Here is a 26,008-nt window from a genome sequence, read left to right as displayed (position 1 = left end):
ATGATGTTAGTGCCGTGCCTGCCCGGCGGGTTGATCGCAGACAAGCGGTTCCTGCGCAGATCGTACTTGAGGATGGCGTCGCCGTCGCACGCGATGAAGTAGGCGTCGTCTCCGACGAGAGCACCGCGTCTCAAATTCAGAATCCGACGACCTGCTGTGCCCAAGTGAAGAGAGACGGCAGGCTCGCCCCACGCGCGGGCCTCGGACGAGTACACGCAGCCGTGCGCCGATCCGCCGTAGATGCCCACCAAGGCGACGAGGAACGGGCAGCCGACGTGGTCGCAGCCGGCGGCCGCCGCGCAGAGCACCTTGGCGGCGGTGCACATCATCGTGTGCTGGAAGTGGTGGGGCTTGTCCAGCTCCTCCTGTCCGCCGCCGATGGGGTCCCAGACGATGAGCTTGCGCGTGTCTGCTGCATCCTGGAAGAGGACGCGGCCGTGCCGGCAGTCCAAGGCCCACCACCGGCGGTAGTCAAGGTCCCGCCAGCGGCCGCACGGCGACCGGGGGAACGGGCAGGCCGCCGCGGTGGGGAAGAACAGGCTGCCCCGCTCGGTGTTGTGGAGGAAGCCGAGGAGGGGAGGCGTCCGGTGGTGGAACTCGCGGTAGAGGCGGGTGAAGCCGGGGTCCGAGATGATGCGGCGCCAGAGCTTGCATACGAGGGAGGCGCGGGCGAGGTGCGCGGACTCGTCCGGGGGGATGCGGACGAGGATCTGCGCGACGGCGTCGCCGATGAGCTCCGGCGGCGGCGCGCGCGGGTGTGCCGCCATGGCAAAAGGGTTTATTTGGGCGTGGTGGTCTAGGTCATCCAAATATATATTTTGGAGAGGAGCTACCAGAGGAGACACCGTACGGCACAAAATATTTTGGAGTGAGGATTCAGAAAAGATTTGAAGGGATTTGGAATTGAACAATGCAAGGATCTGGCTCCTACCAGATTTATCGAGGGTTCAAAGAAAAACAGTGCATGTTTTATTGTTTTTTGAAAAAAAAAATATTTAAAGAATCTCGAATTTTTAGTGGTTTTTAGTTTGCTGGCATGTATGGATTTGCAGTAATCTTGAAACAAATTCAATATCCACGTTTCAGCAGACCAGAATTTTTTTTTGACGCAAATTATGGCGGACTCCTTGGAGCCAGCCTGAACATCGAATTAAAGAATATAAGGAAGCGTTTACAGATGGGACACGAACCAGCACAAATTACAAAGAGGGCAGAGAAAGAGGAAGCCTGCAGGAGCCGCACAGGGCCAAAAGGAAAACAACACCGTTCCGCAAGGTCTAAAGATTACATAGGATAAAGGAGCTCCAGAGTTCTAAGCAAAGACTATCAACAGGAGAAGAAGCTCGGCTTCTCCAAAGTAGCAGATCCAAAGAGCAGCGTCGTAGAGTCACAACATTAGGCTCATCGACGAGATCAAACACCTTTGCGTTTCGGCACAACATTAGGCGCATCCTTGCCGAGGTGCGTCCTGGGCCCGGTAAATCAGCATTCCACAGCTGTTCAACCTGAGTGAAAGAGGAGGTAATACCAAACAGTGGCGGAGCCACCCGTCACGCAGGGTGGGGCATATGCCCCAGCTAGCCGCCGGGAACTCACCTGCCGCGCCCCGCCGGCGGCCCCTTGCCGGCCTGCCCCACCTAGAACTTTTTGCTAGCTCCGCCTCTGATACCAAAAGAGCTCCCGAAAGCTTGAACGCGAAAACAGCCCAGGAAGAGATGAGGAACATCCTCAAGGTCAAGGAGTCCACAAAAGGGGCAGCGTCCATCATTATCTGCACCACGAGAGTTTAGGCGAGCATTTGTGTTGATTTTGTTGTGGTGTACCAACCAGAGGAATGACTTGCAGCGAGGAGGAGCAGCAATGTTCCAAATGTTAACTGTGAAAGCATCGTCCGGGAGGTGTGAGGCCAGTTTCAGTGGGGTGTCATCGACACAGTTATCAAGACTGAAAACTTGAGAACTGTGCTAGTGGAGTGTCATGGTGATGACACTCCTCTTATATTTTATGACACTCTTCTCTTCTCTCTCCTCATACTATTGGTACATGTTAGCAAATTTAATGTTCATCACTTCTATAACACTGCCACCGAGACTGACCTGAGAAGGCGAGACAAAAAAGAGCTGAAGTTGTGGGAGCAGAGTTTCCCAAGCCCCTGATGGTGCGCTTGTCAGCGGAGTGGGGGTGGATGCTGACTGAATTGATTAAATGCAAGAAACATTAAATGCAGTTGAGTTTCTAGAAATGTCGCTACAGTATTCGTCACATTGAATCTTCGGACACATGCATAAAGCATTAAATGCAGATGAAAAAATAACTAATTACACTGTATAACTATTTTATATGAGATGAATCTTTTAAGCTTAATTAGTCTATAATTAGACATTAATAATTGTCAAATAACAATGAAATATGCTACAGTACCAAAAATAACTTTTTCGCAAACTAAACACAGCCTGACATTATTACTTATTCTTGGTTTGGAAGACTTGCAAGTTTTGAGTCTTGCACGCAATTGAAGAACTAGATCTTGGTCCATCAACTCTAGAGGTTGCTCCCAGTGCTGCGAAAACACAGAAATTTTGAAAAAACATACTAGCCTTGAGGAATTATTATTGGTTGTCAGCAATAACTGAGACCACTATTTTGCTGTTAACAGTTGATCATAAAACACCCAGTTATTCCCCAAATGAAGCTCTCCCACTTAAGAAACGTAAGCAAAATAAATCATTGACAGATGTCTCCTTAAACTACTGAGACACATCTCTTTTAGTTTAGAAAAGTTTCCATCATCCACATCTCCATCGGTACCTTCCTACCTCATCCTAGATTCAGATAAATTGTTAAATCAAAGACCTGTGATCGTTTCAACTTTCAACCATGGTTCATCAAAATTAAAGATTAGGTAGGATCACATCTATTCACTGTCCATGTTTTCATGTCAAGAGCTGAAATAATAACACGGTATGTTAATTGTGAGTGTAAGGAAAATCTATCTATCATAAAGGAGCAAAGCTGTACCTGCTGGAGTGTGGAAGCTCAAGTACGGAACAACGTTTGCGAAGCCATGGCAGTACCTGGTACCCGGCACCTCCCTGAGCTCTTCAGACTTTATGTCCATGCTGTATAAACCATCAAACGTCCAGATGAAAAGAACCCCGGCACCATGCGCAAAGCCGCTCGCATGAGGCGAGACCTTGGGTGCATTGAGCGCCTTGGGAAGATCAATGACTCTGCATCGAACAAATCTTGCATCTTTGTCGTCGTCTCCACCAACCACCCTCGACCATAGGTTGAGTTTGAGTCCGCAATTGTTGTCCTCCATGGCGGCGAATCCTAGCCTACCATCATCCATGGTCATGAGCACAATATGCTGCGGATGGAATGCCGGTCGCATGTCGATCGTAGATGCTTCCCGGGTGGTCAGGTCGTACCTCACGATTCCATGGTTTGAATTGAACAGGAAGTAGAGCGCATTCCCCATGAGGACACCGGGCTCCGGCTTGAAGCAGTGGTCATGGTCATGGCGACAGCGAAGGTCACTAAAGGTTTGCTCGCCCCACGCGGCGAGCTCGGACGAGTAGATGCGCGAGCAGATCTTGTTTGAGTCGTGCTCGATTTCCACGAAGACAACCAGGAAGGATCCCCAGCGGCAGTCGAGGTGGTCGCAGTTGCCGGCGGCGGCGCAGAGCACGGCCGCGGCCCAGCTGCGCGGGTACACGTTGAGCTCCATCGGCAAGCTGGGCAGTTCTCGCTGCTCGCCGGTGGCGGGGTCCCAGACGGCGAGCTCGGTCCTGAGAGGGCCGCTGCCCCAGGGCCAGCGCTCCAGCAGGACGCGGCCGCGGCGGGCGTCGACGGCGTTCCAGCCGTAGCGGGCGGCGTGGGGCGGGCGGAAGGAGGACGTGGGTACGAAGCGCGACGTTGGCCGGAGGTCTCCGGCGCCAGCTCTGCCGGGGCATAGGGCGCCCAGCAGGGGTGCCGTGCGGTGGAAGTGGAACTCGCGGAACCTGCGCCGGAAGGTGGCCGCGGAGACGAGGCGGCGCCAGAGCCGGCAGACGAGGGCGGCGCGGACCAGGCTCGCGGGGTCGTCCGGCGGGAAGCGGAGCAGGACCTCTTCCACGATCTCCTCCAACAGCTCCGGCGGCGACGGCTCCATGGCTACTTGGTCGGACGGACCCCGGCCGGCGGCGGCGGCGGAGCAAGGGGTTTGCCGGTTTGGTCGACAAGGACAAGGACGAGTTGCGATGCATCTGCTTGCCTCCTGGTCCGGTTCAAGTTCGAACAGCTGCCACTGCCAGGTGGGCCCAGAGATTCTGATTCGAATTATTGTTGGGCCAGGCCGAATTCCACGCCGTCGTCTCGTCTCCCAACTCATGAATTCGGCGTGGTTTGGACTTTTTATTCAGGCAGCAAGTTTCAGATTACACTACTAGTTCGTGTAGTATTTATATTCGTGTTACAAACTCCATGCATGTCCAGTATATACAGAGAACTCTGTAGACGTGACCTTTTTATTCAGAACACGGCAAGAAGCCTTACAACCAAGTTACAGCTGATTCAAGTCCTTAACCACTACTACACAGTAAAATCTAAAATGTAAGTAATAAACACCCGCACTTGAACAGTGTTGGTCCTATTGGACGGTACAGATCGCTTCTCGTGAACACGTCACTTTGCTACGAGAACGTATTCACTTCAGAACTCTGCTCCTCCTCCTCTGACAAAGTCTGAATATCCTATCGAGAGAGAGAGAGAGAGAGAGAGAGAGAGAGAGAGAGAGTCTGAATATGGCCTTTCCTCAGTTTCTTCAGTTAAGTTCAGACGTTTAGTTTCGTCGGGTGCTTAAGTAGATAACTGCCTTGGTCCTGGCACGGTGCTTTACGCCATTAATTTCGATAAGTTACATCGATCATCACGGTTGAATTAAAGATCAGCTGGGCCAAGAAGAGGGTACTTGTTGGGGGGCCGCCGGGCAGGTACATAATTGAAATAGTCAACGAACAATATTTTTCTCTCACACCAAACTAGCACCAGCCGGCAGTAATTTTCTCTCACAACAAACCAGCACCAACCACCAGCCGCAGCCAGCAGAATAGAGTGATTACTTCCATGGCCATCTGCTTACTTCCTTTAGATCTAATAAGAAAAACAACTAACTATCCCTACTAACACAAATTAAAGATCTGGAAAGCGTGTGCATAGGGCGGCAGCCAAATCACTAAGCCACCACAACCCCATCTAGGATCAACACTGACTTTACATTCTGATTTGGAAGATTTGCAGCTTTTGAGTGGCAGCAGTATGAAGAACTAGCCCTTGGTTGGTTGGTCCGTCGTCACCTGTAGACGAGGCAGCTCCCATTGCTGCGAGAACAGAAATTTTGAAGAACATATCAGTCTGGAGGAATTTATTTTCCCTACGAAAATTCATTGCTCAGCAACAAACAGTGACCAACAAATTTGCGACAACCGCCGTAGTTACACCATTAAACACCAACTAATTAATTACCCACAGCTCCTCCAGTTTTAACAAACTTTAATCAAAATCACTAACATACTCCCTCCGTTCATTTTTGATAGCTATATTTTATCTTGACACAAAGACCAAGAAAAATAACTTTACTTATCATATAATAAATACAACACGGACTTTTTTATTGGTCCTCCAATACTTTAACTGGAAACTCCTCGTTACTAGTGCTATTTATTGCCACAGCCCATGCCATTAGCAAATATAGCTATCATTTGTGAACATTTGAGTTTTTAAAATATAGCTATCAAAAGTGAATGGAGGGAGTATATGATACAGTTAAATTGTTGCAGGCAAATTAAACATCTCTCTTTGTTTAGCACAGCACTCATGAGCTGAAATAAAGGAGCAAAAGTGACAGACTGTACCTGCCTACCTGGAATGTAGAAGCTCGAGTAAGGAACAACATCGAAAGCGTAGCAGCCGGGCACCCTTCTGATCTGCTCAGTCTTCATACCTATACTGTACAACCCGTCAAACGTCCACATGAAAACGACTCTGGCACCATCCGCAAAACAGGTCACATGAGGCGAGGCGCGGAGCGCGGCGGCGGGGAGCAGCTTCTCAAGATCAATGACTCTGGTGAGAACGAATCCCGCATCCCTGATGGAACCAGCAGCCTCACTTGACCACAGGTAGAGCTTGTACTTACTATCCATGGTGGCGAGCCCTATACCACCTTCGTCCGTGGTGATGAGCGCGCTGTCTTGACATCTTAATGTGTATGGCAGGTCAACCACAGACAGTGCCTGCGTGATCAGGTCGAACTTGATGATGCCAATGCTGTAACGAACCAGGAAGTGGAGTGTGTTGCCGAGGAGGACGCCGGGCGCCGAGTCGAAGTGGTCGTAGAGGTGGCGGTGCGCGGCGGAGGCCACCTCGCGCCACGCCGCCGTAGCTGCCCGATCGCCGGACGCGTAGATGCAGGCGTACATCCTGTCAGGTCGTCGGACGATGCCGATGAAGACGACCAGGAAGGAGCTCCGGTGGCAGTCGAGGTGATCGCAGCCGGCGGCGGTTGAACCAGCTTGAGGCCATGTGGGTGGGTGGGTCCATCAGCGGTTCGAATTTGGAATCGGCTACGGTTTGCTTCTCTGACTTCTGATCAAGAGAAAATTACTTTCTTTAATTTCCTGTAAAATTTGCCAATTTTTTTTTAAAAAATTGTAGTTTTTGAACACATGGCAAAATTAAATTCAGGGTATGGTGGTGGCAGCACCAGAGATGCACACAGTATGATAAATACTTTTTTGAAGCACTGAAATGTTTTAGTTTCCTATATACTGATTCTCCTGAGTACATATATAGAAAGGTAATGACTTCTTTTCAGCCGGCCGTAATTTTATTCGCTGAAACGGCCATCTCGTGTTCCATCATTAATTAGAGGGCGCGCCTCCTACCACACCGCACAGGCGCACTGCCCTCCTCCCATTGGTTCACTTCATCTTCCCCTTTTCTCTCTCTAGATTTCTGCTGCTTCTTTTTTATTGAAGTAAAATTTCTGCTGCTTCTCCCTCCCGTTTGTTCATTTCATCTCCCCCCTCTCTCTCTAGGGTTCTCTCTACCCTCTCGCATTCCACCCGCAGGCGCTCCTCCATATTTTCATCGGGATTTTGCACGGTGAGTTCCTCTTCATCGCGATACCCTCCTATCTCTCTCTAGGTTCCTCTCTCATTCGCATCCACCGGCGATTTCTGGATCCAGTTGAGGGTTGGAGGAAGGATATGTGGGATTCAAGAAGGGGGCCGGGGGAGAAGGGGATGGGGGAGCGTAGAAACCAGGCCAAGGTGAGATGAATCCCCATGCATTCAGGGTGCTGCACAATTTTCTCTCGCTGATTCCTGATTTCGTTTCACGTTTCCCTCCTCACTCTCTCTCTAGGGTTCTATCTCTCATCTCGCATCCACCAACGATTCCTGGATCTCATCGAGGGTTGGAGAAAGCATCTGCAGGATTGAAGCGGAGAGGAAGGGATGAGGGTGGAAGCGCAGAAACCAGGCCAAGGTGAGATGAATCTCCATGCGTTCAGCCTTCAGCGTGCCGCACATTTTTCTCTCACCAATTCCTGATTTCGTTTCGTGTTTTGTGTTTGGCAGAGGTCATGGGTGTGCAATTTCGGAATCCGGCGAGGGATCCGTTGGTCCCGATGGAGGGGAAATGAAAGGTGCATACTGGATCAGGTGAGTTCACCCACTCCCGTGCATGCCCTCTGTTTTTGCAGTTGCTCGTCCCTCTGAATTTTTTGTGCTCCATTAAGATAGCATTTTCTTCTGGTTGCTGCCTGGTTGCAGAAATATGTACGTGCAGGTCTGAATTATTGGGGGGGGGGGGGGGGGGGGTTGTGTGTATTGCCCTGCAGTAGTACCGGTGCCCTGCTTCAATTCTAGTTTTTGGTGTTTTGGTTTGTAGAATTCTGTATGAGCAGGGAAATGTTTTTGTGTGTGGGGGTGGGTGGGGGGCTACGAATCAACAACAGGATGTGTCCTATGAATACATGGTCCTGCAATAGGACCCATGCCAGCTTTAGTTTTGCTGTTTTGGGTTTGTAGAATCTTTTGCATGCATAGAAATACCTACTCCAGTCTGTTTTGAGTTTCATTTGAGGTGTTTTTTTTTGCGCAATAGCACTTGTACTATATGAGTTTCATATGAGTTTGCCAAATTGTTCAGTGTTGACTAAGTTCATATCTTTTGTGTTCTGATCGTGTCTTTTTTCTTGCAATACTGAATGATATGATGCTGAATTGAAACTGGAATGCACCAATGTTTTAAAATAACCGGATATGCCAATTAGCGCTGGTGTTTACACAAGCTAAGAGAAAGTTATAGGGCTGTAGCCTCTGTTAATCTATGTAGAAAATCAGTAAATCTGAAGCTGCAGCTTTTTTTTTATAAAATGCCTTTGTATGCGTTCTTATTTGCCTTTGTCTATGTCCTAATTTGCTTTTGTATATGCACTATGTGTCTGTTCGAGCTTCTGGTTGTACTGCAACCATCTAGTTGCTCTCCTTTTGCAATTGATGTCTCACTAGTAGTATTTGGGTTTTAGGAATGGAGCTTCATTGCGGTTTCTGAATGTGAAATGGTTATTTCGTTCTTTTTTACATCATGTAGTTGTGCTTGGTAGAGTTATACCTGCATGTTGAATGATGATTGCCCCTCTTTGATAAATGCACCAACATGTTTCTCACTAGGCAACAATATGGTTTTCATTAAGTTCAGAAAATGCACGTAGATTAGGTACACGCAGGGCTGGGATAGCCAGCTTACTGGCAAAGCTAATGGACAGGCTAACAAGATTGGGAGATACCAGTTTCTTAAAGAAAAGATATAACCCTAAAAGGCCAAGACTTGAACTAGTTTTACTGATGTTAAATAACTCTGACATCATAAAGCTTACACTAGTAGCCATTACCACAAGTCCACAACCCAAGTTCCGCTTGGACTGAGAAGCCTAGATCAGCACTTTAAGCTTTTTCTTCACTTGAAGCACCCGTACTTGGTCCCTCACCTGTAGAGGCTGCTGCTGCTGCTCCCAGCACTGCAGGAATACAGAAATTTTGAACTTGACATTATCTTGTTGGGAACCAATTTCTCCTCAATGAATATTTGCTTCAAAATTCTAACTAGATACAGTACAAATGAATTATTGGCTTACAGAACAGGCAAACAAAATTTATTATCCAAAGCTGTCAGGCAGCAGCCACACTTATCAATAAGAGAATTTGGACTGAACTCAAGAAACAAACATCTCTCTCTGTTCGGTACAAATACAATTATCTATATTTCCATATTATCTAGTGGCAATGACAGATCATGGATGCTAATATATACAGTACTGTAGAAGCACATGTAGGTTATGACTTTAAAAAGGAAAAGAGATCTCTCCTACTGGTAACAACTACACCTGATCATTAACACCTTTCTGTTTGTGTTAAATATAAGCATCAAAATCCTTTTTTGTTAAGTGAAAACGATAAATCGAAGAGAAGGAATGTAAAGGGTTAAAGATTGTCAGGAGGCTGATATATATGGAGCAAAAAATCATCTAGGTCAGAGCAACACAGTTTTTGTTGAAATTGCGATACTCTGGTTTCATAAACTCATTGATTTTGATCACAAATAAGCACACAGCTGTGCTGGGCTAAATTAAAGATAGTAGATAGACATGGGATATGAGGCTAGCTAGTAGTAGTACCTGGGGTGTGGAAGCTCATGTAGGGGAAAATGATGGAGCCACCACTGACAGGGCGGACTTTCTTCACATAGCTGGACTTTAGATCAATTCTGAAGTGTCCAGAATTTGTCTCCACAAAAATGAAACCAATGCCCTCCGCGAAGCCAGCGACATCAGGTGGCGTTACGAGGGCTCGACCAGGGAGCAGTGTTTTCAGGTCAATTGCTGTCTTCTGTACCCATCCTGCATCTTTGTCAGAAGCGCCCTCTCTCGACCACAGGCAGAGATTGGAACCAGACACGGTGGCGAATCCCAGGCCACCGTCTTGCATAGCCATGAGCACAATGCGCCGGTCTGAGCAGCAAGCAGGCGGTAGGCGAATCATATGCATTTCCCTTGTGCTAATGTTGCACTTGAGGATTTGGGTCTGCCAACATCGCATCTCAGTCGTCGGATCCTCCAATCGTCCCCGATCCGCTTCGTGTCTCACCTCCCTCCCCCTTGCGCGCCCCTACCTCCTCCACGCCGCACGCTCCTCCAGTTGCGTCCCTCTCGCGCTCCACCCACCTCCGTCTCGCCGTTCGGGCAGCGCCGGCCCTCCACTCCGCTGTCCTCCGATTCTCAGCGCAGGCGGCGTTACTGCAGGACCGGAGCACCGGACCTCCGCCTCTGCGCGCCCCTGCCTCCTCCGCTCCCTCGCCCTCACGCAGACGCTCTTGCCGCTCCCTCACCTCGCCCCCGCCTGCCGCCGTCGCCGCCGCGCTCGAAGACCGCCTCCCAGCGCGGATCCACCACGCGAGGCGCGGTGTGCGCGGCTGCCGTCCCTCGACTCCGCCCCTGCAGGAGGTTACGATCTCCGCTGCGCTCGACGACCTCGCCGCGCGGAGGGGCTCCCGGCGCGGATCCACCACGCGCCGTGCGCGCGGTCGTCGTCCCTAAACATTGCCTAGCAGGTACCGGTTCCACGGAAACGGGCAGGTATTATATCGAATTTTGTTTCTCCTGCGTCTAGGTTTGGTAATCAGGGCTGATCTTGCCGGAAATGATCTGGCGTTGCAGTAGTTCGTGAGGGCCTTTTACACTGCATCCTATCAAGGAGAGCAATACCAGGGATTTAGATAACTAGAACATGAGGCAGGGCAGGGGATCCCCAGAAAATGTATTCCCTGTAAGTTACTGGCGGGAGCTAGCTGTTATCTGCAACAATTAGGATCTTATCGTTGTAGGATAGGATCTGTCTCTTTGGGTGTAGTTTTTGGAATAACTGCTTTGGGGTCTGACCAAAATGGTTGATTTCTGCCAGTATTTAAGCCTTCATGGTGGGACCGCGTACTGCATCTATGTCGACGCTCCCCTCATACGTGTAGTGATACAAGACATTGGCAGCATCTGCTGCTAACAAAGGTGCAAAATTAACTGTTGTCGACACTCCCTTCATACATGAACCTCATTCTGATAAGAATTCAAAGGTGCAAAATTAACTGTGATACGCACTTGATCTTGTGTGCAAGTTTTGTTAATTCAATTAGCAGCAATTAACCAAGTTACAGAGTATGCCAACATTGATCTTTGTGCTTAGTTATTTGATTCAGAGCTTATCTGATTTGTTTAATTCGTGGCTTATGCGGCTTGCGGCTCGATGAATTGTCATGGTTTAAGTATTCCTTTGATATTTGCTACAATCTGTGAATTTTCCATGAAAATGAGATGTATGATATTTGCAGCTCTTGGGAAGGACTGACCCATCACGTATTCACATCATAGCCAGATATTTCCAGCTCTCGAGAAGGACTGACCCATCACATGATGTGTGTTTAAATCTTACTATTACTAATTGGAGACTCCTTTTGAAGCCTCCAGGTGAAGCCACATAGGATCCTAGGTGGACAGTCTAAAAAAAAATAGAGAAATCCTACAAATTCTCACAAAAATCAGAAACATCTGGCCATCAATTCGGAAACTCTAATCATAATAGTCATTGGATCTGTTACCTTTTTTTTAATAAATTACCCACATTTGCCATTATGAAAATAGACTAAAGTAACCCCCTAAATATGTATCTAAATTACCCACCTCTGCCATTACAAAAAATAATCTAAAGTAACCCCCTAATCTTCATGTAAATTACCCACTTATACCATTATAAAATAATATCAAATAACTCCTAAATTTTCATATATATTATCCAATGATAAGATAATAAAAGTAAAATCAACCCCAAATCTGAAACAAAATTATGTTATTGTAATAAAATCTTAAAGCGCATCAATATAAAATTCTAAATTACTATTCCTACCATTATAATACATTATTTATGTTATTATTTATATAAACATAAATACTAACCATAAGGTGTCTGTCACCATATATTCATGTACAAGAGAAGAGATAAGAATACCAATTTTCATGTTGTTCACATAGCTCAAACAAAGTGTTCAATTAAACACATATCAAACATATATGGAGGTGTGTGCAAAGTGAGAAAAATTGTTAGTAACTAAACCTATCACATTTATTACAATTATATAATGATAAATATGTATCTTTGCAGTACTAGATTAGAATATTTAATTAGTTAAAGAGAGTGTGAGATAGATAATTATTAGATATCTCTAACTAGCCCGTGCGGGAGCACGGGTTGATAGACTAGTTGGATAAATTATTAATTTTCTGCATATATGTGATTGTTTTAATGTTATCCTTGCTCCTGAATGTGTTTCATCCAACTGATTCATGCAGAGTCCAGGGTAAAGAGACTCAGTCAACAGTGCAGTGGTAAGAATATAAGTGCTATGATGCAATAACATTAATTGAATTTTAGTTTGAAATCTGCATTTATGAACGGATATTATGGTTGGCATCACATTCCTAATTTCTAATTTCTGATTGACCAAATAGATTAATGGTAGGATATTCACTCATAATGTCCACGTCTTTTATGTCCTGATAGTTCGGGTAGTTCGAGTCTCCAATGGTGCGCAAGTCATGGTGACCATTGTAACACATCTCCAATGGTAAGCATGGTGAGTAAGCTATCGCCTGCTGATATTAGTTAACTGGTTATGTGTTTTAATGGGTTTCCAGTAATCTTCTCATTATGTTTTGTATCATATGATCAACAATTCATTATTTTCATAGTGGTTCTGTGATATATGACGCTTCTTTATACCTTTGGAAGTTTTGGTTGGGAGTTTTGGGTGCAGTTAGCCACGGAAGGGGTTCTACCAATGAGATTTTGTGGGCCATTGTTCTGCCAAGCTTGCTGATTATTCTATTTCAGTAAAGATGAGGTTATTCGTGAGTCTACTGCCAAGCTGCCAGCAGGATGTAGCTCTGTGTATCAGGTACGGATACTCAACTTCAGATTTTTTTTTTTTTTTTTGCAAAACTAAGTTGTATGGTTTGTGTTTTGCATACAATCAAGCCTGCCATCGTCTCACAAGGCTTCATACTGGTGCTAGCAATACTCGGTTTTGTTAGTCAATTGTGAATTAGCAAGCTATACTTGCTCCAATCCCTATGATGTCCGATCAAGTACCCTATTTTTATTAGAACCTGATGTGATTAGCAAGTAATCTCTATTATTCAGAAAGAACCAATAAAAACTGAAACAATTTGTACAATGTATATGCTTCCATTGCTCTCCTTAGTAGTAGATAATATGATAATTTACTGACAGCCTATTATAATATATTTGTATGTCTGCATTTATATTCTCTGACAGTCTAACATGTAATATAGCCAATGATTTTTTAATTGCTCTTTAGAGGTACTCATTGTACTGCTTTAAAACTGACTCGACTTTGGATATGGTCCTAGCACAAATCTGAATGTCTATGTTGTATTTTGGTTGGAAATTTTGATGTGGATATCCACTTGGGTTGTTTGATTTGCATCTCAATTTGTCTCCGTATACTCATTTTGTTCGTGTTAAAAAAAAGTAACTCCCGTAGCAACGCACGGGCATTCAACTAGTCATATAAGAAGAAGAAATATTCGTACATAACACGCCGAAGCGAACACCACCACTACACAAATAATGCACCCAACAAAACACTACATCACCACAACCTGGGAGAGGAAGCGAAAGAAGCCGCCGCGAACTGTGCCGTCATCGCTAATGCTTGCCACACCAAGAGTTGCAGCCCGCTGCAAGCCCGAGCAGTTACCCGAACTTCTCCACCATGGGACTATCACCCTCAAGCCGCACGAACACAATCGTCGATCTCTCTGCTTGAGTGGTGCATCAGTAAAACACTCCCGTCACAGCATCAGTGAACACCACTGATCCTGGCCACTCTGCGTGGGGGCCTCGCCTCTCCCACCGCCTCACACTCCTCTACCAAGGACTCAGATATATGAAGCCGCAAAGAGAGCACCACCTCCGCCCAGCCATCACCGAGCTCACCACTGCACCTTGCTTTCCAGCTCAAGTCCTCCAGCACCCATGGGCCCTCTGCACCTTCCTGCCAACATGGACCGTGCGCACATCCTGCAGCACACAGGCGAAACCACCAACCAAAACGCCACCACCACTACCAGAAGCCGTTCCGGGTCTCCAGATGCGGTGCCTCCAACGAGGGCACGACGCCAAGGCGCCGCCATCACACGTCCATAGATGGACAGGGTTTTCACCCTGAGAGCCCCACGCTATAGAGAACATGATGCCTCGCCATGGTGCCCCCAGCAGGGAAACGACGCCCCAATGGCGCCGCCACCATGCCCACCGACAACATGTCAGTGAAGGCTTTCGCCCGACTCAGCACCATGCCTGCCGCAAACACATGGCCATGGCAGTAGCCTGCTTCCCGTCACTTCTGCACCGCCTGTACCAGAAGAAGCCCGGCGCAGCCCGAAAGCACCACCTCGACGCCACCAGCAAGCACCAGCCAGCCCCCAGCCCCACCACCAAGGTGGCGCCGGACTAGCATCGCCGACGAGGAAAGGAGAAGGGGAACACAATCCTCTCACAGCAGTAACCGTCGCCTGCGCACCGCACACCCCCGGCCCTACCATCTCCCGGCCAACATGGCCGAGAAGGCAGAGACCGGCGTCCCGTCCACAGCCAATGCTGTCTCCATGGCGCCGTCCGCAACCGGCACCCCGCGCCCCGCACCGGCCGTATCCTGTGCTCGCCGAAGCCGCCGCCGCCTTGCACCGATCGCCGCCTTCCACCACCCACTTCCGGTGGCCCCCGCCACGCAGGCCCCCCAGATCCGGCCAGGGCGGCGCCAGATCTGAGGCTCAGCACCACCGCCGCCGCGGGGGCTGCCCGCGCCGACGAGCCGAGGTGCCCACGAGATCTCGCCGCCCATGTGAGATCATGCGCGCCACCATGGGGGGAAGCCTCGCCGCCGCCCTCCTCGAGGCCCGCACGGACTTCCGGCGGCCCCTCCGGCAACGGCGAGGTGGAGGAGGGAGGGGGAAGGGAGGAGCGGCGGCGGCCCGGGTTGGCCGCTGGAGCCGCCTGGGGGGGGGGGGCAAGCGGAGAGGCCCGCCAACAATTGTCGCGGCCTTCTCGCTTCTGTGGCCTATGGGTGGGCGTCTAGCAAACTCATATCAATTGTAACCTAATAATTCCAATTTAATGATGCAAGATGACTAGATATCAAGGTTTTAAATCTCCCGCTATAGCCCGCTATAGCTATTTGAGACATGTTCCGTTATTTGAACTTATGTATAATTTAGCCGCTATAGCCCGCTATAGCCTCATTTAACCCGCTATTAGCTGTTTTTCAAGTTCAGCAGCTAAACCCCTTAGCCCGCTATTTAGAACCATGCTAGATATCTTTCCAAAAAAGGATAACTAGATCTACTCTTCTAGTATGTGTGTGGGTTCAAGGCCATACCGGCAAATCTGGGACCCTGTGCGAAACAATAGACTGGGGCTCTTGGCATAGTGTAGGATCATGAATACCCAGCGATAGCAGTTGGCAAGCGCAATGTGCCGTGCAAAAGTAAGTGGTAAGCGATACGCCTACGATGGTTTATCTTTCAAGAGCAATTTGTACCACGTTTTGCCACAAATTGAGCCAACAGTCAACTAAATTAAAACATCTACATAACTATACTTAACTAGGTTCATGCCCGTGCATTGCTACGGGTGGAAAAAAATTATAACTGCAGCACAAAGATCATTCACCAAAATAGCAATGTTATGTAACATTGTCAACCAAGCATGAACAAATAACACAAACGCATAATTAAAACGGTGCCATAAATATAGTTTCTCCATTGTACATAATTTGTACAGGACGCTTAATTGAAACTATTTCATCCCCATACAAAATTTCTTTTGTCTGGTACCTAACAATTTCAGCTAAGTCTACTTAAACAGCTGCTCCAGCCTCTCCTACCGCCATTGGACTCATGGAGCTCCTCCTAAGCCCCTTCTACGATTTTTTGTCATAGATGCACTGCGAGGCTAAAGTTATCTATAGGTGGAAATAAGCCCCTCCTAAGAATTATGCTGGATTCGCCAAACTATTCTCCTTGTATTTGCTTTGGCATTTATTCATTGAGATCAGAAATAATGTGCCAATGATCCTATCAGTGGACTGTTTGTATACAGAGCACCTTTTTATCTTCCAGAAAAAAAACAAAGATGCTTTTAGCATTTATCAGTTGTGAAACTGCCTGGATTGAAGGAAAAGCAATACCTGTTCAACCAGACATAATTAATCCGAAGATACAGATTGTTTCAAGTGATTGCTCCAAATTAAAGTAAAAAAATATGAAACCACTTATCTAGTTGTTGACGGCTCTTAAGTACCAAATCTAGGCCGTCAACTCCTGCATAAATACATAAAATGTAAGCATCAACATAGTGGTAGGGGTTTATTACTAACTATTTTCATGAGTGTTGGTAAATATTTGTATGCAGGTGAAAACACACTTCAAGAGCATGGAAACACACTCCACAGATCAAGGCAAAAAGCGCAACAAATCAGAGAATACGAGTTAGGCTCAATTGGACCAAAACAAGGCCATGCACCCAAGCAAACCAGCTTAGGACAGGCCAAGACCCATGGGGTTAGGACAAGGAGGCCCAGCACAGCCTGCTAGACGAAGCTGGGGGCGGTTGGAGCCTCGGGCAGGCCGACCGACCTACAGGTCGGCCGACCTAGTCCGTGGGCCCCACCTCCTCATCCAAGCCACGTGTCGCCTCCTCATAGGTCCCCTAGGTCGGTTCTTGGAGGATTAGCTGCTGAAGGACGCCGTGCTGCCCGTGGCTCCCTCCTATATATATGAAGGGAGGGGTTCCAAATGAGGACACACCATCAAGTTGGAGTACACACCACCAAGTTGGAGTTCACACCACCAAGTGGAGTTTCACATCCATGAAGTGCTCAACTTCAAGCCTCCTCTTGTGTTTAGAGTTGTGTTAGCTTAGGGAGAGGGTAGAGGTACTCAGGAGGGGCGCCGGTCTTCGGCGCTCTTCTCCATTTTGTACCTCTACGAGAGTGAGAGAGTAGTTCGGGAGAAGTGCCGGGGTGTCGGCTCTCTGCTCCCAGCTTGTACCTCTACGGATGCTGCTACATTCTTCAGTGTTTAGTAAGTATTCGTGGTTCCTATCTCTAGTATTATACTTGGTTTAGTGTATGCTAGTAGTGCTTGTAGTTGAGTGAGATCAATTCTCTTACTCGCGGGTTCGTCGCTTTGTATTCATACAGAGTGCTGTAGTTTGCTACGGGACGAAATACGTAGTTAGACTGCAGTAGTAATCAATAGCATAGACGTGGTGTCTAGGCTAGGGGTTATCCTTAGTTTGCCTTATATCCCACGGTTTAGTAGAGGTAGGCCGTAGGTGGCGACAGCCCTATTGGTCCTTCGTAATCCTCCACATTCGGATATAGCGTAGAGCTGTTGGCCGGAGTCGACTGGCAGACCAGTTGTAAGCCGGTGCCCGAAGCAAGTATTGTGCCCAAGAGATTGACCTTTAACTCAATAGCAGCACTGTCTTATGAATCCTCTTTACCCTTCTACCTATCTTGGTGTGTCCTTGGACCGATTAGAATAGAAGAAAGTGCACACACGTTCCCTGTGGATTCGATAACCTTTGGAATACTCTGAGGTGAAAGCTACAACGGTATCCGTGTGCTTGCGGATTTATTCGTGACGCTAAAATACCCAACAAGCTTTCTGGTGCCATTGCCGGGGAACGGTTGCTGTATCTTTCTTCGAACCTAGTCATCCTCGTATCTTTGCTTTTCTTTTCTTCTACCTTGACCCCCACTACCCATAGAGGAGCTATCCTTTAACAGTTTCTCTACCCCACAGGATTTATCCCGTATCATTTTTAGTTTTCTTCCTGCTATCTTTACCCCCACTACCCATGGAGAAGCCATCCTTTCACAGCCTCTCTGCCTCAAGGGGCGAGTTCAATGAGCCACCATCCTCTTCCACATCCGGCTATGAACCTTCTCCCAACCTTATCGCTATGGTTCGAGAGCTTTCCTTCTCTGGGTTAAGTAGCGAGAACCCAGACTACCATATGCGGGAGTTCGAGTAGCTTTGTTCACGCTTTGCCTCTGCAAGCATGAAACAAGATGTCCTCCGGTGGATGTTGTTTCCCTTCTCTCTTAAAGGGAGGGCAGAGCAATGGTACACGTCCTATACATATACCGGAAAGGGCAGCTGGGACGCCTTGAAGAAGACATTCTCTATCATGTTCTTCCAGCAGAATGAGAAGGAAACTTTAGGCGCAATCTGGGTCAGATTTTCGCTCCTAGTGAAGTCCGACCCTACCATGTCGACACTCAATCTTTTAGTCCTTTGGAAATTTAAGAGGAGTCTCGATAAGGAATCCGCCGATCATCTCAACTCAATCACCGGAGGAGTACCCCTCCATATGTTCCCGGCTAAGGCTAATAAAATCCTAGATTATATTGCCGAGTATACCTCCTTGTCAGCCGAGTCCGATCCTCTCCAAGGGGAGTGCAAGTTGACCCATGAGGATCTTCTAGCTGCTGAACCCAATCCTTCATTTCCCATATCCTCAGATTCAGCTGTAGAAACCTCGCCCGAACCAGGAACATCGGAGGGAGAAAAGATTCACCCCCCGAAGTTCTCTTCTAGATTCTAGGATGAATCAAAGGGAAACCATAGAAACACCTCGAATCTCATAGATGCCCATTCAGGGAAGTAACCCTCCTCTGTCCACACCGATCAATCTAGTGATCTATTGACAGAACCTTCCTTTAGGCCTATGGTACCTCTTTCTCCTCTCGATATCCTTAACAAAGCAATTCTCGAGGAAGCCAAGAAAGAGGAACGGTCAGATGGAGAGAAATACTTTTCTGAAGCAGTTCGGATTAGTTCACCCTCCATGATCACTCCTTGTTCTATAAGGGGAACTACCGTAGAGGCCCACATTAACCCCATTATGGAGGTTAATGTTTTGCCATGACACTTAGCGTACACACTTTTTGGGCAATGTTACGCTAACACCATCCGACACGCTCTTAAAGAGTTGTCCCTCGGGACACATCCTTAAATGTCGGGGGGTTGCAAGTGCCATGCCGCTCATAATAGACAAATTTGAGGTCAACTTAGATTTCCATATCTTCGATATCCTTGATTTTGATCTTCTCCTAGGCTCCCCGTTTGAAAAAACTTCTCACATCTCAAGGGAGTCTAGATAAAAAGCTTAGAAAAACCGCTTCTGCCACTATCTTTTGCTTAGAAAATTCTAAGGCGAAGCATTTTCCCGAGTCAAACCCGCTCAAGGAAATGATGCATGAATCTCCGTTCATACCACCCGAGTCCATTCTCTCCGAAGTTGCAAAATCGGCCACTTCCGAAGAGAACAACTCGGAAGAAATCCTTCGCTTTTGTGAAAATGAACGATCATCATCCCTCTTGATCGAGTTTGAGCCTCTTTCCTCTGGCCCCAACGAAGTTGTTCTTGACCACGATCGAGATTCAACTATGATTTCCCACGATGAATCTCTTGATATGATGAACCGACGGGCCACGGAATGTTATGAGACACCGACTCTAGAATCTGTAGAAAAGGATTCCATATATGAGCATGGAAGCTTCATTCTAGTGATACCTCAAAAACCATGCTCTTTCAATGCCTCTCCAGAGTCAGGCGCGCATTGTGCTCAGAGCACACACGAAGACTATAACTGGCTTAAGGTCCTCTCTTGCAAAACCTTTAGAAGACTAGTTGTAGATCCATATGTTTACCGTGAACATTGCAAATTTCGTGGATGCTCTGTGGTGCTGACCTTGCAGCTAAACTTTCATGACACATCAACAATTGGTGATGAAAAGGGGAACACATCAACAATAGCTGCAAGAGGATGTTCCCATGGTCGAGCTTATGACCAAAACAAAGCACTGCCGGGAGATAGCCCGGATTATCATTTATTTATTTACTTATTTATTTTCCTTCAATAAAAGCAAGAGCATGTTCTAGGATGTATTTTTTCTTCGGGTATTTTTGGTCGCTAACCTTTCCAGGGGAAGATCAAGAAGAATGACGGAAAAGCAACACCTACGAACATGAGAGCTACACCAACTACAACCCCTCGATAGGCCTTGATGAAGGAACAACTACAGAAGGAGACTTGAACTCCATACACTTGAAGTTTTGCAAACTCCAAGTGTGGGGGAGGTATGTGAATGCCCCGAAGTAAGTTCTTTCTCAATCCATATCTTGTCTTTGAATTGGTGCTAGTCCTTGCATCTTGCTCCTTAATATATATATATATATATAATTAAAAAAAATTGAGAGGAATTGACATGGCGGCAACATTGAAGTCTTCATCAACAAAATACTATGGTAAGTACTCTCAATATCCTGCTTTTAACATTAAACAAAGCCCTGCCGGGAGGTCTCCCGAGGATCACCAGAGTAAGTCTCATGGTGAGATTAATATTTAGTTTGAATAAATTTTAGGAGCTCTTTGATTCTTAAAACCAGTAGAGTTATTATTTTGTTTCCACTATCTCGTTGAATACAGCACCAGGTACAAGCACAAGTGTGAGGGAGATCTCGCAAGTTCATCAATGCCCTACACATTCGAGATCTCCCACAGAGTTATCGCACAACATCGACTGTACTAACATGACAAGGGACAGGGTAAGGACACCAAAGTCAGTCAGCCACCTGGTGGTTTGGCTGAATTACCGCTGTCTTGATCCCCACCTTCTTGAAGAGCGATAGTATGTGCATCCTCTTTCTCTCAACTATCTTGATTCATGAGTTTGAATGGTTTTTAATTCTGACTCACTAAAATCAAACTCAAAGTGAATTAGTGTTTTGCACCTGCTCTACATGTTTCCTATGGTTGGCTTGCATATGTTTTATTCCTTGCTTATCACCTTGATGCTTGTGAACAAAAATCCTTAGGAAAACATGCTTATCTAAGTAGTTGATGTTTGAGATATGGTTGGAATGATATGATCTTCGCTCTTTATTGTTTAAGTTCTTGGAAAATTTATTTAAAAATTTGTAAAACCTTTGCAAAGCTCCTCTTTGATATGCCAAAGTCCTACCAAAACCATATGATGATACTTCTTGAAAACCACATACACATATGCTGCTTGTTTTTGTATTGAGCTTTATCAAATTGTTGTGACCCTTAGAGAATTCTTTTCATGCTTTCATGATCAAGATTCACGTGCACACTATATACCCCCTTGCTATGCTTCTTTGAGAAGTTAGCATTGTACCATCCACTCCTTCCACAAAATAAACGCTCCACTATATGTGCTGGTCTCTCTCTCTAGTTTTTGTTAAAAAAAAGAGAGGCATGGGCTATCAAGAAAAAAAATGGACACATGAAGGTCCAAGTATTGAAAAAAAAATATGGGCACATGAAGGTCCATAAAAAAAAGATAGCCATGCTCTCAAGAGAATTTATATAGGGAGAGAGATCATACAGAAGGAGTTTCCATTCTATCCATCACAATCCATGCACATGCATATCTTGATCTGATTGTATGACTTGTTTTTCTCTTTGGGTCCGGTCTTTGACTTTGCAATATATGTAATACAAGTATGCCTTATCCCTCATACCCTACCTTGAGCTCCACATATAGCCATCACTAGAAGTAGGATGAAGAAAAGGCAAGTCAAATGCCTTGGTAAGGACATATACACATTGAGTGATCTGAGAGAATCAAATGAGGAGCTAAGCAAGGTTTCTTTTGAAAACTTATTAAAAAACCCGAAGCTACTTGACATGACGAGCAGAAGTGACTTGATTCAATACAATTCCATTCCTCAACTATTCAAGATGGCATGATAGACACTTCAAAGTTCACAAGTGCAAGGTATGAGTTGGAATATCTCTTATGCTCGCTTCATACCTTTGGAAGTCATGTTCCACCTTAGTCCTTTCTGCTTTACTCGAGGACGAGCAAAGGCTAAGTGTGGGGGAGTTGTTGACGGCTCTTAAGTACCAAATCTAGGTCGTCAACTCCTGTATAAATACATAAAATATAAGCATCAACATAGTGGTAGGGGTTTATTACTAACCATTTCCACGAGTGTTGGTAAATATTTGTATGCAGGTGAAAATAAGGGTGAAAACACACTTCAAGAGCATGGAAACACACTCCACAGATCAAGGCAAAATGCGCAACCAATCAGAGAACACGAGTCAGGCTCAATTGGATCAAAACAAGGCCATGCACCCAAGCAAACCAGCTTAGGATAGGCCAAGACCCATGGGGTTAGGACAAGGAGGCCCAGGACAGCCTGCTGGACGAAGCTGGGGGCGGTTGGAGCCTCGGGCAAGCCGACCGACCTACAGGTCGGCCGACCTGGCCCGTGGACCCCACCGCCTCATCCAAGCCACGTGTCGCCTCCTCATAGGTCTCCTAGGTCGGTTCTTGGAGGATTAGCTGCTGAAGGACGCCGTGCTGCCTGTGGCTCCCTCCTATATATATATGGTGGGAGGGGTTCCAAATGAGGACACACCATCAAGTTGGAGTACACACCACCAAGTTGGAGTTCACACCACCAAGTGGAGTTTCACATTCACGAAGTGCTCAACTTCAAGCCTCCTCTTGCGTTTAGAGTTGTGTTAGCTTAGGGAGAGGGTAGAGGTACTCAGGAGGGGCGCTGGTCTTCGGTGCTCTTCTCCATTTTGTACCTCTACGAGAGTAAGAGAGTAGTTCAGGAGAAGTGCCGGGGTGTCGGCTCTCTGCTCCCAACTTGTACCTCTACGAATGCTGTTACATTCTTCAGTGTTTAGTAAGTATTCGTGATTCCTATCTCTAGTATTATACTTGGTTTAGTGTATGCTAGTAATGCTTGTAGTTGAGTGAGATCAGTTCTCTTACTCGCGGTTTCGTCGCTCTGTATTCATACAGAGTGCTGTAGTTTGCTACGGGACGACATACGTAGTTAGACTGTAGTAGCAATCAATAGCATAGATGTGGTGTCTAGGCTAGGGGTTATCCTTCGTTTGCCTTATATCCCACGGTTTAGTAGAGGTAGGCCATAGGTGGTGACAGCCCTATTGGTCCTTCGTAATCCTCCACGTTCGGATATAGCGTAGAGCTGTTGGCTGAAGTCGACTGGCAGACCAGTTGTAAGCCGGTGCCCGAAGCGAGTATTGTGCCCGAGAGATCGACCTTTAACTCAATAGTAGCACTATCTTATGAATCCTCTCTACCCTTCTACCTATCTTGGTGTGTTCTTGGACCGATTAGAATAGAAGAAAGTGCACACATGTCCCCTGTGGATTCGATAACTCTTGTAATACTCTAAGGTGAAAGCTACAACAGTATTCGTGCGCTTGCGGATTTATTCGTGACACTAAAATACCCAACACTAATCCAGTTGACCAGCAGAATCACATCACCAAATAAGAAAGAGGATCACGAATCGAGAAGCATTTCAGCTAGCATTGGATAGCTGTAGGCAACAAATAAGTGTGTATTCAAAACATGGAGGTCTAGTCTCGATCAACTAAACTGAACAGCTCAAGAGAGCAGCGGGAAAAGGCATTGCGGCCAGAAAGATTTTGTACCTTCGAGGGGCCTCTTTTTTGGGACAAGCCATCACCCTTTTTTTTCCAAATGCGGTAGTAGCCTGCTGCTATCTTGTGGGATTCAGCATCACGTTTCTTCAAGATCAGAAAACTGCTTCTTAAATTGTTCAACAGCACTGTGTAACATAGCCTGTGAGTATTCCCATATCCCATGAGATAGTTGAAACGAAGGAATACATGAGTAAATACATGCATGCAGAAAGCACCATACATGTGCAAATACAGAAAAGCTAAAACCTTGGGTAGAGAAAGGTTGTCCTCTCTCTGCCGTTCATGTAGCTATTCAGCAATTGTGGGTGAGATATTCTAGTTTCTACGGAATATCAACTCCCTTATCTCTTCCTTTGACATTCTTTTGTGCTCAAAGTCAAATTCCACTTTTTTGATTGGCTGACAGGATGGCTCTCTTTCAACCCTGGCAAGACCTTTGAAGTATGGATCACGCAATGCCTGACACAAAAAGGTATTTAAAGAACCTCACAAACACTTAGGATTACTAAGTACGGTTGCAAGCAACATCACATGCCCAATTTCATAGAGGAAAATGAACTGAGGCAGCAGAAAAAATTAATGTAGCAGAGAGGATTACCTCTTTTGCACTTGGACGTCCTTTGGGTCAAACGCTAATAGCTTTTCCAATAGTTTAAGTGCCAAAGGATCTGCATTGGGAATCTTCCGAGAAAATGGAACTGGGTCTTTCTTTCTCATGCTGCTCAAGTATCTTCTTGCTTTTCTCATTCCGAATTTGAAAAGGAATTAAAAAATTAAATACAGAACAACAAAGACAAGCATTTATATCTCCACCTAAATATATACATAGTTTAACAAGACAATGGTGAAATGTAGTAACATGCCACTATAGAACTCATTGTCCGGGGGGGGGGGGGGGAGGGGGGGTGAATAATATGCTCAAAGAATCGTAATTGCTAACTGAATTCCTCTGTCAATATAGTGAGCATTTGTATGATATAACTATAGGGCTCACCATGGAGGAGGATTCAAAAAGCTCGGGATCTTTGTATCATCTTGTTGCAATATAATCCTGCAGGGCATATGTATCAAATTTGATATCCATTATAATTCAATCCAATAAACAAAAGAACAGATTTTCCCCCTACATACCATCCCAAATACTGTTATTGGGGTATCTATGAATGCAACTCGTGCTAGTCCAAAGTCACATATTTTTAGTTTGTAGTTAGAGTTGGCTAAAATATTCTTGGGCTTCAAGTCACCATGATAAACATTAGCTGCAATTATTGAAGTTCAGTATGAGCTCAAATGATGGCTATGGATGTAAAATACAATATGCCGTCAAATCGACTAATCCAAAGCATAATAACAACATGAAACAGTTATTGATCTATGAAGCAATAGTAACAAAGAAATAATCAGCTTCAACAATCCATTTAGGGTCAGTAAGCTCATCGCAGGTGCTCCCAGCCCCAAAGCCCGAGTGCCTCAGTTCCCCAGCAGGATCAATAGATTGACGAGAACTAGATCGAACCACCTGACAAATTAATAGATTGACGAGAACCCAGCACAGGTCGCAGGAAGCTAGAAGAGGCAGGGGGGACTGACCAACGTAGTTGGTGTCAGGCGTGTCGCCGCCGATGCAGAGGAGCTCGATGAGGTCGTAGAACTGGCCGTGGATGTTACCTCAGAGGGTGACGTTGTGCTGGCAATCGGGTCCGGCGGTCCTCCAACACAATGTGATGACGGGATGCCGGAACTGCGCGGCAACGCGATGGCGCAACGTGGCGGCGCGTCGTGGCGACATCAGGCAGTGGACGGAGCGCGGATTAGTAGCGACCACCGTCTCGACGGGAGGACGGGATGCCGGGAACTGTGCGGCGGCGCAATGTGTTACTGTTGTCGGTCGAAACGAGCAGCGACAGGCAACACGAAGAGCCGGGAGGTCGCCGGGGCGCTGGCAGGCACTGCTCCCTCGTCGACGGCCCGCAATTCCGTCACGCGCCCGGAGATTTCATAGAAAGCCGAGCGTGCCACCTGACCTATACCCGATCAGGAGGGTGCGAACGTGCTCCAAACAGTTTCCTGCGTACAAAGACACGTGTAAACAAAAGTCCGAGCCGTGGTCGGCTCCCCGAGACGACTCTTGCATCGGATTTAAAGAGCCGATCGAGTCCCGGTGTCAGATTGGATCTGTTTGCATCCGGATATTGTTGAATAAAGCAAATAACTATAAAGCTGCTTCAATTAAATCTAACTAATCTAATCCACGACGGTAAAAGCTTCACTGTTAGATCGGAACATCCTACACGTGATT

At 46.6% G+C, this 26,008-nt stretch overlaps 4 protein-coding genes across 4 annotated transcripts; 1 reads left to right on the top strand and 3 right to left on the bottom strand.

Moving 5' to 3' along the window:
* Positions 1-2,989: 2,989 nt before the first annotated feature.
* Positions 2,990-4,153, bottom strand: LOC120659276. Its single transcript, XM_039937359.1, has one exon. It carries the CDS (start codon positions 4,151-4,153, stop codon positions 2,990-2,992), a length of 1,164 nt encoding a protein of 387 aa, XP_039793293.1.
* Positions 4,154-5,306: 1,153 nt separating this feature from the next.
* LOC120659264 lies at positions 5,307-6,461 on the bottom strand. The gene is made up of 2 exons (XM_039937348.1): positions 5,895-6,461; positions 5,307-5,360 (listed from the first exon to the last, which is right to left on the bottom strand). The coding sequence occupies exons 1-2, from the start codon at positions 6,459-6,461 to the stop codon at positions 5,307-5,309; spliced, it is 621 nt and encodes a 206-aa protein (XP_039793282.1).
* Positions 6,462-6,480: 19 nt separating this feature from the next.
* Positions 6,481-13,464, top strand: LOC120659255. Its single transcript, XM_039937339.1, has 8 exons — positions 6,481-6,524; positions 7,020-7,146; positions 7,231-7,313; positions 7,408-7,530; positions 7,623-7,706; positions 12,443-12,478; positions 12,654-12,726; positions 12,882-13,464. Exons 1-8 carry the CDS (start codon positions 6,481-6,483, stop codon positions 12,984-12,986), a joined length of 675 nt encoding a protein of 224 aa, XP_039793273.1. The 3' UTR covers positions 12,987-13,464.
* LOC120660495 lies at positions 8,943-10,146 on the bottom strand. The gene is made up of 2 exons (XM_039939041.1): positions 9,725-10,146; positions 8,943-9,067 (listed from the first exon to the last, which is right to left on the bottom strand). The coding sequence occupies exons 1-2, from the start codon at positions 10,143-10,145 to the stop codon at positions 8,994-8,996; spliced, it is 495 nt and encodes a 164-aa protein (XP_039794975.1). The 5' UTR covers position 10,146; the 3' UTR covers positions 8,943-8,993.
* Positions 13,465-26,008: the final 12,544 nt, after the last annotated feature.

This window comes from Panicum virgatum, chromosome 2K, assembly GCF_016808335.1.
Source record: "Panicum virgatum strain AP13 chromosome 2K, P.virgatum_v5, whole genome shotgun sequence".
Lineage (NCBI taxonomy): Eukaryota > Viridiplantae > Streptophyta > Magnoliopsida > Poales > Poaceae > Panicum > Panicum virgatum.
This window is presented reverse-complemented; position numbering and strand designations above follow the sequence as displayed.

Coding starts and splice junctions, on each gene's coding strand:
- LOC120659255 (XM_039937339.1), top strand. CDS start 6,481: ATGCCGATGAAGACGACCAGGAAGGAGCTCCGGTGGCAGTCGAG. Junction 7,147..7,230: donor TTTCATCGGGATTTTGCACG/GTGAGTTCCTCT, acceptor TTCTGGATCCAG/TTGAGGGTTGGAGGAAGGAT. Junction 7,314..7,407: donor AGCGTAGAAACCAGGCCAAG/GTGAGATGAATC, acceptor CTCTCTCTCTAG/GGTTCTATCTCTCATCTCGC.
- LOC120659276 (XM_039937359.1), bottom strand. CDS start 4,153: ATGGAGCCGTCGCCGCCGGAGCTGTTGGAGGAGATCGTGGAAGAGGTC.
- LOC120660495 (XM_039939041.1), bottom strand. CDS start 10,145: ATGCGATGTTGGCAGACCCAAATCCTCAAGTGCAACATTAGCACAAGG. Junction 9,068..9,724: donor CATGAGCTTCCACACCCCAG/GTACTACTACTA, acceptor GTATTCCTGCAG/TGCTGGGAGCAGCAGCAGCA.
- LOC120659264 (XM_039937348.1), bottom strand. CDS start 6,461: ATGTACGCCTGCATCTACGCGTCCGGCGATCGGGCAGCTACGGCGGCG. Junction 5,361..5,894: donor TCTACATTCCAGGTAGGCAG/GTACAGTCTGTC, acceptor CTGTTCTCGCAG/CAATGGGAGCTGCCTCGTCT.